General features: G+C 41.3%; 1 protein-coding gene across 1 annotated transcript in view; it reads left to right on the top strand.

Annotated features, from left to right (window-relative positions):
• Positions 1 to 12,723, top strand: part of MAP3K1 (mitogen-activated protein kinase kinase kinase 1) — a 105,284-nt gene that overhangs the window by 65,801 nt on the left and 26,760 nt on the right. Inside the window, exons 8-10 of the mRNA XM_038758791.1 lie at positions 4,954 to 5,104; positions 8,938 to 9,144; positions 10,775 to 10,975. Coding sequence (XP_038614719.1) covers positions 4,954 to 5,104; positions 8,938 to 9,144; positions 10,775 to 10,975 — 559 coding nt within the window. The remainder of the gene's footprint in view (positions 1 to 4,953; positions 5,105 to 8,937; positions 9,145 to 10,774; positions 10,976 to 12,723) is intronic.

Raw genomic sequence — 12,723 nt, 5'->3', positions numbered from 1 at the left:
AGTTATAACGGTGGAGCTTGATACTCTGGGGAGAATTATATTCCTTTTATTTTTGAAGATGCTCTTAGGAAATGAACAGTTCTGTGAATCTGGAGTTTAAAATTACATTGAGCAATAGGGCATAATTGGGGGTAAATAGAGGACTAAATTTTGTGTATTTAAAAAGATTTTGAAGAGAATTGCTCGTTCTTTGAAATGCAATTGTAAACTATGGAAATAGGACTCTGGGTTTATGGTAAAAGTGTTGTGTTGTTTTAAGTCCTTTTTAGTCTCTGCTAACCTTTTCCCAGAATGATTTGGGTGGGAATATTTATAGTTAGATACCTAGTTTTAATGGTGCACATTCTGGTGCTGTTTAAGCAGTAGTACCCTGAGAATTTTTTGAAAGGGGATACTTTGTTGACACTCACTATTGACCCAAATTAAACAGGAAAGAGTTATTTCCTGTCCTTTTAGTTGTTTATTTCATCTCTTTTAAAGTGAAAACCAAACTTCTATACTCACTTTGGAGCAAGTTGAAACTTTTAGCCAGGCAGGTGGCAAAGGAGGCAGATTTTATTGGCGTACTATCCATCAGTCGTATTTATTGAGCGCTTATTGTGTGCATGGCACTGTACTAGAGAAGCAGCGTGTCTCAGTGGAAAGAGCACGGCCTTTGGAGTCAGAGGTCATGGGTTCAAATCCCAGCTCTGCCAATTGTCAGCTGTGTGACTTCGGGCAAGTCACTTCACTTCTGTGCCAGTTACTTCATCTGTAAAATGGGGATGAAAACTGTGAGCCCCCTGTGGGACAACCTGATCACCTTGTAACCACCCCAGCACTTAGAACAGTGCTTTGCACATAGTAAGTGCTTAATAAATGCCATTATTATTATTATTATTATTATTACTAAGCACTTGCGAGTAACCAGAGCAGAGTTGGTACAAGACCCCTGCCCATAATGAACCTATCCTCTGCTTGAAAGATAGTATGGCTGAATTATTTTTGATACTTGGTTGCATGGCAGAATGACAAAAATATAAATGTTAAGAACGTCATTCAAAAGCATCTTTCTCGCCCTAAAGACAAATTGAAATTAATAAAAATTATTGAGAATATTTTTACTCTGCTGTAGTTCCCCTCCTCCACCTCCTCCTACTCCAGATTGTAAAAGGCAACTTAATTCTTGTGATTAGATGATATTGAGGCAGTGAAGTGTGGGGAGGAGGTGGCTGTTTTCATTTATTTATCTTTGAGATTCACAACTATCAGATTTTCCCAAATCAGCAGTTGCTCTTGGAATGTAAAATGGAGTCTAACTCTTTCTCTAGGATGAGGCCCTGGCTTCTTCTGTTGGACTACTGCGGTTAATGATCCTTCAAGTCCATTTGAACCCTCTGATGCGGAAATTTAAAGGTGTAAATTATAGGCAACACTTATCTAATCAGGTTGCCTGTTGATTTTCTACTGTTATTAAAGTTGTGGAGTTTAACTCCATCTATAAAACTTCAGGACAAGCTTAGTTCTGTTATTATGAATAGTAGTATTTGGGTGCCTCCTGTATGCAAAGCACTTTAACGGGATAAGATAATTTTAAACATGACAGTCTATAATAAGAAACAGATACATAAGGAAAGATAAAACAATAAAAACATAAACGCAACGTAAGAGACAAGGACAGTGATGGATACAAAAAAGGAAGTAGGATACTGCGGCCAGAATTTCAGACTCTTGTGGCTCAGGATCCAAGTTAAAGGAGTCCAGGTTACAGCCTTGCCAATGTTTTACAAGTTGAGAGCACGGCTAGCGTTGCTTCCGTTTTCATTGCCCGATTTAGATATACCTTGCTGGAGAATTAGGGAATACTCTGGAGGAACACGAGTTCCGATTTGGGGAAGGAAGAGCCGGCTGAGTAGATGCTGGTCATAGAATTAGTGCCACTACTATACTTTCCCAGCCTCTTTCTCATTGTACTGTACCGTACTGTCCTTTGGGGTTCTCTGCCGCCTTGCCATTTGAATGGGTCTTAAGTAAAAAAAAAAGCAATAAGTGGACAAGGATATCAAACACTTTGTTAATGGTGAGGGAAATAATATAGGAACCCATATTCAGAAATATCAGACGTGGAAGTTGTATCCAGCCAACCCTTGGGTACAACTGGGCGCCAATGCCCGTATTGGTGTGGATCACAGCCTGCCTCCAATCATCTGTAAAATGGGGATTGAGACTTGTAGCCCCACCTGGGACAAGGGTCCGTGTCCAAACCGATTTGCTTGCCTGGTACATAGCAAGTGCTTAACAAATACCATTATTAGTAATAGTAGTATCATTATTATTGTAGGGTTTTGCATGTTGAGTCTACAGTTTGGGAGTTTTCTCGTGCTTATCGATTCTTTTGTGTACGTTTTGTAGCTAAATATTTTGGTGTCTTTTATAAGAATTATTTCCTTTCCCATGCCTCAAAATCACTCCCATCAGCAAAGTAACACATCCTTGGGTCCTTCAGGCAGATGTTAACAATTTTAGTGATGTGACAAACCACATGGGTAATCCGTATTCTTCAGATGAGTGCTTCTTTCAGAATGTTTAAATTAATCCGCAGGGTGGTTTTGACAGAGTAGGTCTTTCATATTTCTGTTAAAGTGATATTTTTATCCTAAAACCGTGAAGAATTCTGCCCAAGCTTCGGCGAATATGACCCTAGTGGGAAAAGCAGGCAGCAGTGGGAGAGGAGGAAATGTGACTGCGACCCAAGAGAAGATAGGTTGGTGGTCAGGTTACAGTAGTGGTGTAATAAAAAGGAGGCATTGTTTTAGTAGTGCTTGAGAAGGGTCATATTAAATACAACATGGGTTACGTTTAATACTGTAGAACCTCTTGCTGTGTCTTTAGTTCTGTGAAATTCTTCAGGGGCTCTAGGATGGTTTGGGGGGTATCTTAGAGCAGGAAGCATCCTCAAGTTAGGGGAGACCTGGAGCCCCCCTATCTGTTGTCGTGATTAGGGTTGGACAATCTAGTTACCCCTAAATTTTCTCCCTGAACATCTTTAACTTTCCCTATGGTTATTCATGGCAGACTGTCTGTGAATGTATGTAACCCCCCCTTGCCCCACCAGGTATTCTGTGGTACAGTTTCCTGTGGCAGCCATTCTACATATGTTTTGCTACACTGAATAAACAAGTGTTTCCTTTTGTGAACCTCCAACCGTCAAGCTTCTGTGGGTGTCCCCCGGTCTTGATGTTGTGTGTCATTTGAGGAGCAACAATTCTGTAATAGTCCCATCTATACCCTTCATGATTCTGTAGACTCCCCTTGTCATATCCCCACTCAGCTGCATCTTAATTGGCAAAAAAAGCACCATTCTTTCTTTTGCACTTCACTGGTCCTGTTCTTTGCTTCTTCAAACCTTCAGAAAGATTTTTCAAGTTATTTTCAGCTTCACGTTTTAATTGTTCCTCTGAGGCTAAATGGCAGAGAGGTAAATCAGTGGTATTTTTTGAGCATTTATTGTGTGCCGGGCACCATAGTAAGCACTTGGGAGAGTACAATGAAGCAGAGTTGGTAGATATATTCCCTCCCCATAAGGAGCATATAGTTCAGGGGGAAGGGAGATATTAAAATAAATTACAGATATGTATATAAGTGCCGGGTGGGTAGGGGGAAGAGGGTGAGGTGAATATCAAGTGCACAGATCCAGGTGTATAGACAGCTCAGAAGGGTGCGGGGCTAGGGGAGATGGGGCCCAGAAGGCCTCTTAAGAGATGTGCTTTCAATAAGGCTCTGAGGGTGGGGAGAGTCGTGGTCCGTCCTATATGAAAGGGGAGGGAGTTCCCGGCCAGAGGGAGGAATAAGCAAAGGAGTTTGTGGTGAGACTGGTACAGTGAGTAAGTTGGCATCAGAAGAGCAAAGTGTACCTTGTGGGTTTTAGCTGGAAATCAGCTAGCTAAGGAAGGAGTAGGTGAGCTGATTGAGTGCTTTAAAGCCGAATCTAAATCGTAAATGTGATGGGGGATTCCTTTTTTGGTGGGTGTCTTTGTCCTTGAATTGCTGTGTCATAGGGAGTTACTCTGAGGAGAGGCGTGGATGTCACCTCTGATCCTTCAACCAACTGCTAGATGGCACCAAATTAGACGAGAGGAGTAACTGATTTTTATAAAATCCCTGGGCGATTTTAGACAAATATATTGACGTGGTCCTAATTCATTCATTCATTCAGTCAGTCAGTCGTATTTATTGAGCACTTACTGTGTGCTGAGCACTGTACTAAGCGCTTGGGAAGTACAAGTCGGTAACATATAGAGACGGTCCCTACCCAACAACAGGCTCACAGTCTAGGAGGGGTCAACTTCCCTTGCATCAGGCCCCAGCTACTTGCCCCCTTTAAAAATGTTTTGACCGCCACATTTGGGTTGGAGTATTCCCCGTGTCTGCTCAGTTATAATCCCATAGAATTCTGGGACACGTAGTGCACACTTCCCCAGAATGCCTGGGGACTTAAAACCACAATTTCCTCCTTCCTTCTTTCACAACCATCAAGAAAGAGGGCAGATCTTAAGGTGGTATACAGATATCTTCACTTGCAGCAAAAATGATAGTAAGCCTACACAGAATACATCATACGTACTGCCAAGTATCAGCTGTGTGACTTTGGGCAAGTCACTTAACTTCTCTGGGCCTCAGTTCCCTCATCTGTAAAGTGGGGATTAAGACTGTGAGCACCCCGTGGGACAAACTGATCACCTTGTAACCTCTCAGTGCTTAGAACAGTGCTTTGCACATAGTAAGCGCTTAATAAATGCTATTATTATTATTAATATTTGACAGGCATGGTTATAGTGAATTGTTCACAGCCCCACTTTTAATCTCTAGCCCCGTAGAATTCATTGCACAGTTCACTAGTACCGTGCCATTTGTACCTCAGATATATTTTCCAGAATTACTTATGATGGCTCTGTGTATGTTTCCTTATTGCAGTCGTGACATGGAGAATAAAGAAACCCTCAGGGGGTTGCAGAAAATGGATGACCGCCCAGAAGAGCGCATGATCAGAGAGAAGCTCAAGGCAACGTGTATGCCCGCCTGGAAGCACGAGTGGCTTGAGAGGAGGAGTAGGAGGGGCCCCGTGGTAAGCAAATGAAAAAAGTCTTTGCACTTGAGATTAAGCATTAAAACAGTTCAGGTACTCTTCAGGGAAATAAAATCCACATCATCTGCTTCATAAAATATCTCTTCTCAGATTCATTTTCTTGGGTCCCGTGTGATTCATGAAACCAATTATTCTTGAACCAAAAAACGTGAAATCTGAGTTCTTTATAATGAAAAGCATAGAGTGGGCAAGTTACAGACTGTGACTGTAAGCCCGTTCATTCATTCATTCAGTCATATTTATTGAGCGCTTACTGTGTGCAGAGCACTGTACAAAGCGCTTGGGAAGTACAAGTTGGCAACATATAGAGATGGTCCCTCCCCAACAACAGGCTGACAGTCTAGAAGGGGGAGACAGACAACAAAACAAAACATAGTAACGAAATAAAATAAGTAGAATAGTAAATATGTACAAGTATAATAGGGTAATAAATCTGTACAAACATATATACAGGTGCTGTGGGGAGGGGAAGGAGGTAGGGCGGGGGAGAGGAAGGAGGGGAAGCCCGTTGTTGGGTAGGGACTGTCTCTATATGTTGCCGATTTGTACCTCCCAAGTGCTTAGTACAGTGCTCTGCACACAGTAAGCGCTCAATAAATGTGATTGAATGAATGGATGACTGACAGTCGTTTCCTCCTAAGTTCCCTTAAAATATTGTATTAGTGGCAACACTGCCATCTAATGTTACCATTCAAAATAACTTTGTGGAGTTTCAAAATTTCTCCTGTTCCTCACCCTTACAAGACCTTTTTTTTGGTTGTTGTTGATGTTTTGTTTTTTCCTCCAAAGTTGGAGCAGATTTACACTACAGAACCTCGCTTCCCAGGCCTCCGTTTGTGAGAGAATAGCGTGTTTGACTGGATCTGTGGATCTTTGGAGAGTAGTCACTATTAAATACTACCCCAACCATTCCTTATTGTGTCTTCATCTCCCTTAAGTAAATGTGTTTGTTCATTTTCCCATGCCAGGTAATTCTAACTCAGTTACTTAACCAGAAGAGAGAAGTAGTTTTTTGTGCCTATCTTATAATCACCCCGTTTTTGTTGCAGTTTCCATAACAGATTTTTCTTCAGGGATTCAAATTTGACACTTATAATGTTTCTAGAATTTTTTTGGTGTAGTAATATGGTCTTTATGGTCTTTTACGTTCAAATGGAAAGCTTTGAGGCAGCTATATTTGCATTTTTTGTTCATTTCTCATAAAATGCATATCTTTTATACTAATGAGCTATTGGCTCATTAATCTCTTTATAATATTCTAGTGCAAATCAGAATATAGGTCATGTGAAATTGTTTAAAATGTTTTCAGAGCTATCTTATAATAAGTAAAAAAAGAAATGCTCCAGGGCTTAGAACAGTGCTTTGCACATAGTAAGCGCTTAATAAATGCCATTATTATTATTATTATTATTATTATTATTATTATTATTATTAATGAAAAGAACCCCACAGGAAATTTTGCTTTATTGTTCATTTTCTGTTCTCTCTAACATCAAACATCATTATCATATTCATAGACAACATATAATATGTATCTTAGATTTCTCCAGGTAAATCCTTTTTAACAGCAAACAGGGATAAGTTAACAGTATGTTTATGCTATGTGTTAGTAGAATGCCAAAATTACTTTTGTTTTGGGGGCACATTATCAAACATTCTATCCCCAGCCCCAGTGAAAGTCGATGGAGCTGAAATGAACAAAACAGCACTGGAATTTCTAACTGAAGGGCACACTAATACTTCCTCCCGGATCCCAAAAGGAAAGGGAATATTTGAATGGTTAGATTGTCAGGAAGTAGCACACACCCCCGGCCCACGTCCTCGCACTGGCCTGGAATGCCCTCCCTCCGCACATCCTCCAGGCTAGCTCTCTTCCTCCCTTCAAAGCCCTACCGAGAGCTCACCTCCTCCAGGAAGCCTTCTCACACTGAGCCCCCGCTTCCTCTCCTCCCCCTCCCCATCCCCCCCGCCTTACCTCCTTCCCCTTCCCACAGCACCTGTATATATGTATATATGTTTGTACAGATTTATTACTCTATTTTACTTGTACATATTTATTCTATTTATTTTATTTGGTTTATATGTTTTGTTTTGTTGTCTGTCTCCCTCTTCTAGACTGTGAGCCCGCTGTTGGGTAGGGACCATCTCTATATGTTGCGAACTTGTACTTCCCAAGCACTTAGTACAGTGCGCTGCACACAGTAAGTGCTCAATAAATACGATCGAATGACTGAATGAATACAGTGAAGTCGAGTGGAAGAAAAAGAAATGTTCTGGATCCCATCCTCATGGAATTTGCTGGTTTTCAGCCAAAGAAACGGGGGTTTGGTAGTTAGTGCGTTGAGTTATAATACCCATAGTAGAGCTAGGGTGGGCGCTTCCTGGGGTGGTGAAGGTGATGTGGAATTGCTCCCTTGAAGAGGTCCAGAGGGCTGCCCAGCTCATAGCAGCCATATTCTTTTGTCTTCATACTCTAGCCAAGCTGTCTGGACACAAGGGTTAACTTCAGACCACCCTGGGGTACAATCAATCAATCAATCAATCGTATTTATTGAGCGCTTACTGTGTGCAGAGCACTGTACTAAGCGCTTGGGAAGTACAAGTTGGCAACATGTACAGCGCATTGAAAAGCAGTGTGGCCCTGTGGGTAGAGCAAAGACTGGAGGGGAGGGGGTCAGAAGGACCTGGCTTCTAATTCCGGCTCTGCCATGTGTCTGCTATGTAACCATGGGCAAGTCACTCCTGTGCCTGTTACCTCATCTGTAAAATGGGGATCAAGGCTATGAGTCTCATTCATTCATTCATTCATTCATTCATTCAATCGTATTTATGGAGCGCTTACTGTGTGCAGAGCACTGTACTAAGCGCTTGGGAAGTACAAGTTGGCAATGTAGGACATGGACTGTGTCCAACCTAATTAGCTTGATTAGCTTGTAACTGCCGCAGCACTTAATGCAATGCCTAGCATGTAGTAAGCACTTAACAAGAAACAAACAAAAAAACCCTCTGACTCTTTATAAATTAGACACATTTAATGGGTCTAATAAAAAATGGACACATTAAAAAAAATGACACTATTAAAAATATACATATTCAAGTACAAAGTAGTTATCTTGACAATCAAAACATTGAAAATTCAGTAAAGTGCTCTAAATCGACCTAAGTATATTTTTGCCAAAAAGCATAACCAAATTATTTTATTTTAGCCTTTTAAGGTTTAGCCCTGATTTTTAAAAATTGAGTGTAAAAATCAGACTGTCAAGTTTAATGCTAAAAATCGATAACCTAACTTGTAGTAATGTCATGACATTGAAGCATGCAAGATAAAAAAAGTAAATCGTCCAGTAGTCTAATTTTACTTCTGAAACTTGATGAACGCTTCCTTTCTGTGGATCACCGTACTGAGCACTGGGGAGAGATGCAGAGATATCAAATCAGATTGTGGCCCTGATCCACTGAGGTCTCAAAATCTAAAGGGTAGAACCGGGAAGGGCAGACACACTTGGAAAAAAATAACTCAGCTAATTGTGACTCCATTTATTTAATATTCATGAGAAGAGTACTGGTACCCCATATGATTTATTTTACAGTCTGCGTGAGATGTAGAATCTAGAACTATTTCTAGCGACTCTCTAGTTGTTGTTGAAGCCTGTAAACAATTTGAATTCCCAAGCTGGCTGAGGAAATTTTCATGTACTCGAGTTTAATTAAAAAGGAAACCAATCTCCCACGTCCTTTAGTGTAAGATTCAACTTGTGTTCCTTGTCTTTGGGGTTTTGAGAGTGTATTAAAACTGTGCTTTTTCCACTCAGGTGGTGAAACCGATCCCAGTGAAAGCTGATGGGTCTGAAATGAACAAAACAGCATCAGAATCTCAAACCGACGGGCCCACCAATACTTCCTCCCCAACCCCAAAAGGAAGGCGCAGCCCTTCTCCCAGTGGCTCATCCTCGGTTCCGTCCCGAACCATTAAATCAGAATCTCCAGGAGTCAGAAGAAAAAGAGTCTCTCCCGTCCCTGTAAGTTCCACATTCTCCTTCAGATCATTCCATATCACTGGCTTTTGGCTCCCTTTTTAAAAGCTGAAGATGATAGATGGTCAGAGAAACAAAATGACATTTTAAGGAAGTCAAGAATGTTATGTTAGAACTAAATCAAGTCTGCGGGTGAAGCTAGAACTTTGATTTCTGTTGCAGTGGGTTAGACATTTGGGAAAGATGTTGAAGTTGCATATATACTTGTAACGTGTACTTCCCAGGCACTTAGTACAGTGCTCTGCACAGAGTAAACGCTCAATAAATACAATTGAATGAATATTCTGAAGCCTTATGAAGTAAGAAAAAATGCCCCATGCACCCACATGGAGTAAATGGGAGCTTGAGTGTTTCACACTGCTTTCTGTGGATTGCCCTGCAGTGGTATAGGTGGGCCAGCCAAATCTCCTAGTGCACTCTGAGCTTTCTTCCATTTCATTTTGGCCCTCTTACTATCATCACCAACCTTGGCAGGTGGTCGGATTGCAATCACCCACCCATTTTCAGAAAACAGAGGGAATATCAGCAGGAAACGTGACAGTGGGGCTCTTCGGGAGGAGGAGAAAGGTGCAGGTGGGACTTGTAACTATTTCCAAATCCAGAGACAATGAGCATGTGGTGGGGTGGGTTTGGGTTTTTAAATCTGATCAATCAATCAATTGTATTTATTGAGCAATTATTGTGTGCAGAGCACTGTACTAAGCATTTGGGAGAGTGCAATATAACAGAATTGGTAGACGTATTCTCTGTATACAGTGAGTTTACAGTCTAGAGGGAGAGACAGCTGTTAATATAAATATTTGGTGATTTTTTTCCTGCCAAATGCTTGTCTTTGGGGAAAAATTCATAGAAATCAAGAGAATCACTTCTATCCATAAAGATAGTGTACTTTGGTGTAATCCAGCCATGCAACCATAGTTTTTAAGACAACTTTTGATTATGTTTTTTCCCTGACTTGTTAGTCTGAGTGAGAAAGGGAGGGGAACCCCAGTCAAAGCGGGCATTTTGTGTGCTAGGCATCTCAGTGGTTTGCCATTCTGGAATCCCACACCGTTTCCCCTTCCATCCCCCTGTCTGGATTGCTTTTCTGCAGTTCCATTCAGCTGCTCCACAATCCCTTATCCTCTCTGTTGTCCCGTCAATCCAGTAAATAGAAGAGGCAGAAAGGGAACAGCCTCAGAGACCCAGAAATCTCTGTACAAGTACCAGGTGAAATAAGCATAGGACTCCAGAGCAGAGGCAGAAGCTAAAGCAGAAGTAATCAAGCTCTGACTTTGGAATGCCCCTTTCTGCTCTGTCGGCTGGGGAAGTGGAGAGTTTTGACTCCTGACCTAGGATTTTCCGTCGCTACAATTTAAACTCTTCTCCATCACAGAGCTCCTACTGGGTAAAAATTTTTGTTTCTTTTTTCAAAAAGAATGCATTCTGGCTTCAAATGAAAACTCATTTAATAAAAACTGATCCCAACTTTGTTTTTCCATATGCCATTTTAGTATATTCACCATCTCCTGGTTTTGAAAAATCGAACATATTTACCTGCATTCTTCCTTTGTAGTAGAAAGCTTCTTATTGAAAGTTAAGAAACTATTCCTTAAACAGAAACCATGTTTTAAAGTTTCAGAGCGGGCGAATCACACCTCCTCGAAGAGCTCCCTCTCCAGATGGCTTCTCCCCGTATAGCCCGGAGGAAACAAATCGCAGGGTCAACAAAGTTATGCGGGCTAGGTTGTACTTGTTGCAACAGATTGGACCCAATTCTTTTCTGATTGGAGGAGACAGCCCTGACAATAAATACAGGGTGTTTATCGGACCTCAGGTAAGTAGAGCCTGGATCTCAAACCACATTAGCTTAATATTTGGAACTAGCTCAAGGGGGAATTGAACGATTCTTCTCTGCAGGTTTATTACCTCTCTTTAACGTTAAATTTTAATTTCCTGCTTAGTAATTGTGCTTACAACACACTTCTGTAGGGTTTCCAGTATTAACTTGTTTTCTCATTTGGTTCATCTTCTGATTCTTCATTCACCATCAATCTAGTCGCTGCAGGTTTTATTAAACAGATAACTCATTCACCCATAAATGTATGCTTGTGTGTGTATGTGATACCACAGCTGTTCTTTTTTTCTTGCCATCCTATCTCTACCTCATTAGTTTTATTTCCAAATAATAACTTCACTGGGGACCATCCCATTGCCACAGGCATAGTTGTTACTTTAATAATGAGGAATTGGATCATCCCCTGAGAGTCGGAAAATATTTTTTAATTATTTTGACCCCATTTCCTGGTCACCCATTAGATCTTAAGTCGACAGGGACATATAGGAAGCCATTTTTCAATACATGTCTACTAAATTTAGTGCTTTTAAATGGTGGCCAATGATGATAAATATTTATTATTCACCATAAATATTAATGGTATAATAATGATGGTATTTGTTAAGCGCTTACTATGTGCAAAGCACTGTTCTAAGTGATGGGGGGATACAAGGTGATCAGGTTGTCCCATGTGGGGCTCACAGTCTTAATCCCCATTTTACAGATGAGGGAACTGAGGCACAGAGAAGTGAAGTGACTTGCCCAAAGTCACACAGCTGACAATTGGCGGAGCTGGGATTTGAACCCATGACCTCTGACTCCAAAGCCCATGTTCTTTCCACTGAGCCATGATGCTTTGCCAGAACAGTCAATTTCATGTCACGCACAAATAAATCGATTTTAACTTTTAGCCAAGGTCTTGTTATCTTCTGATCCAGCCCTTGGTGATTTATTATGTGACTGTCCTTTATCCATTAATGCTGCTATGATGTAGTTCCCCTTGAAGGTGTCCTTCAAGGAACTTGATATTGAGATTATATTGGTTGCTCAAGTTGGGAGGTTTGACCAGCACCTCACATGTCTACAGTGAACTGGACATCTTTCCAGTCCCACCTTCAGCTGATGGTATATTTGGGAGGCAGAAAATAGTGTTAGCGGTTATAACTAACTAACTGCTGGCTTTCAGCCCATTCCTAGACTATTGCTATTTAGTCTTCCAGCCCCATGAAGCCCGATGACACTTTTCCCTATTTTGGCATCACCACCTACCATTGCGTTTCAGCCTCCCAGGAGGATCAGTGTGTCAGATTGTGAAGTCCCTGTAGCGGATCTGGGGAGAGCCTCAGAAAAATGTTTCTTTTTTCTCCATGGTATTTGTCACTGTTAGGACATCTGGGATAATTATGGTAGCCAGGTGCTTTTGATTTAGAGAGGCATCGGGTCACTGGACAAGGGCTTTTCTGAAGCTGTGTGTACTAGAAGGCCATCAATATTCTCTGATGGGTATGGGAAGGGGGCCTTCCCCAAGACTCCGTTGATGAAAATGAGATTAAAAGTATACTTGCAGCAAAGCAAGAAAGTACATGAACATCTTTTGGCTCCTCTCCTTTGTAACAAAATGGACACCTACAGAAATCTACAAGAGGATCTGTATCTCGAGCTAAAAGAAAAGTGCGCGACTGGCAATGGGCTGGCAAGGCTGAAGAGATCCAGGCATGCAAGACCCCTGATAGAGGATGTTTATTCAT

Source organism: Tachyglossus aculeatus, chromosome 17 (genome assembly GCF_015852505.1).
Source record: "Tachyglossus aculeatus isolate mTacAcu1 chromosome 17, mTacAcu1.pri, whole genome shotgun sequence".
NCBI lineage: Eukaryota > Metazoa > Chordata > Mammalia > Monotremata > Tachyglossidae > Tachyglossus > Tachyglossus aculeatus.
The sequence above is the reverse complement of the archived record's forward strand: the minus strand, read 5'-3'. Positions and strand labels throughout refer to the sequence as shown.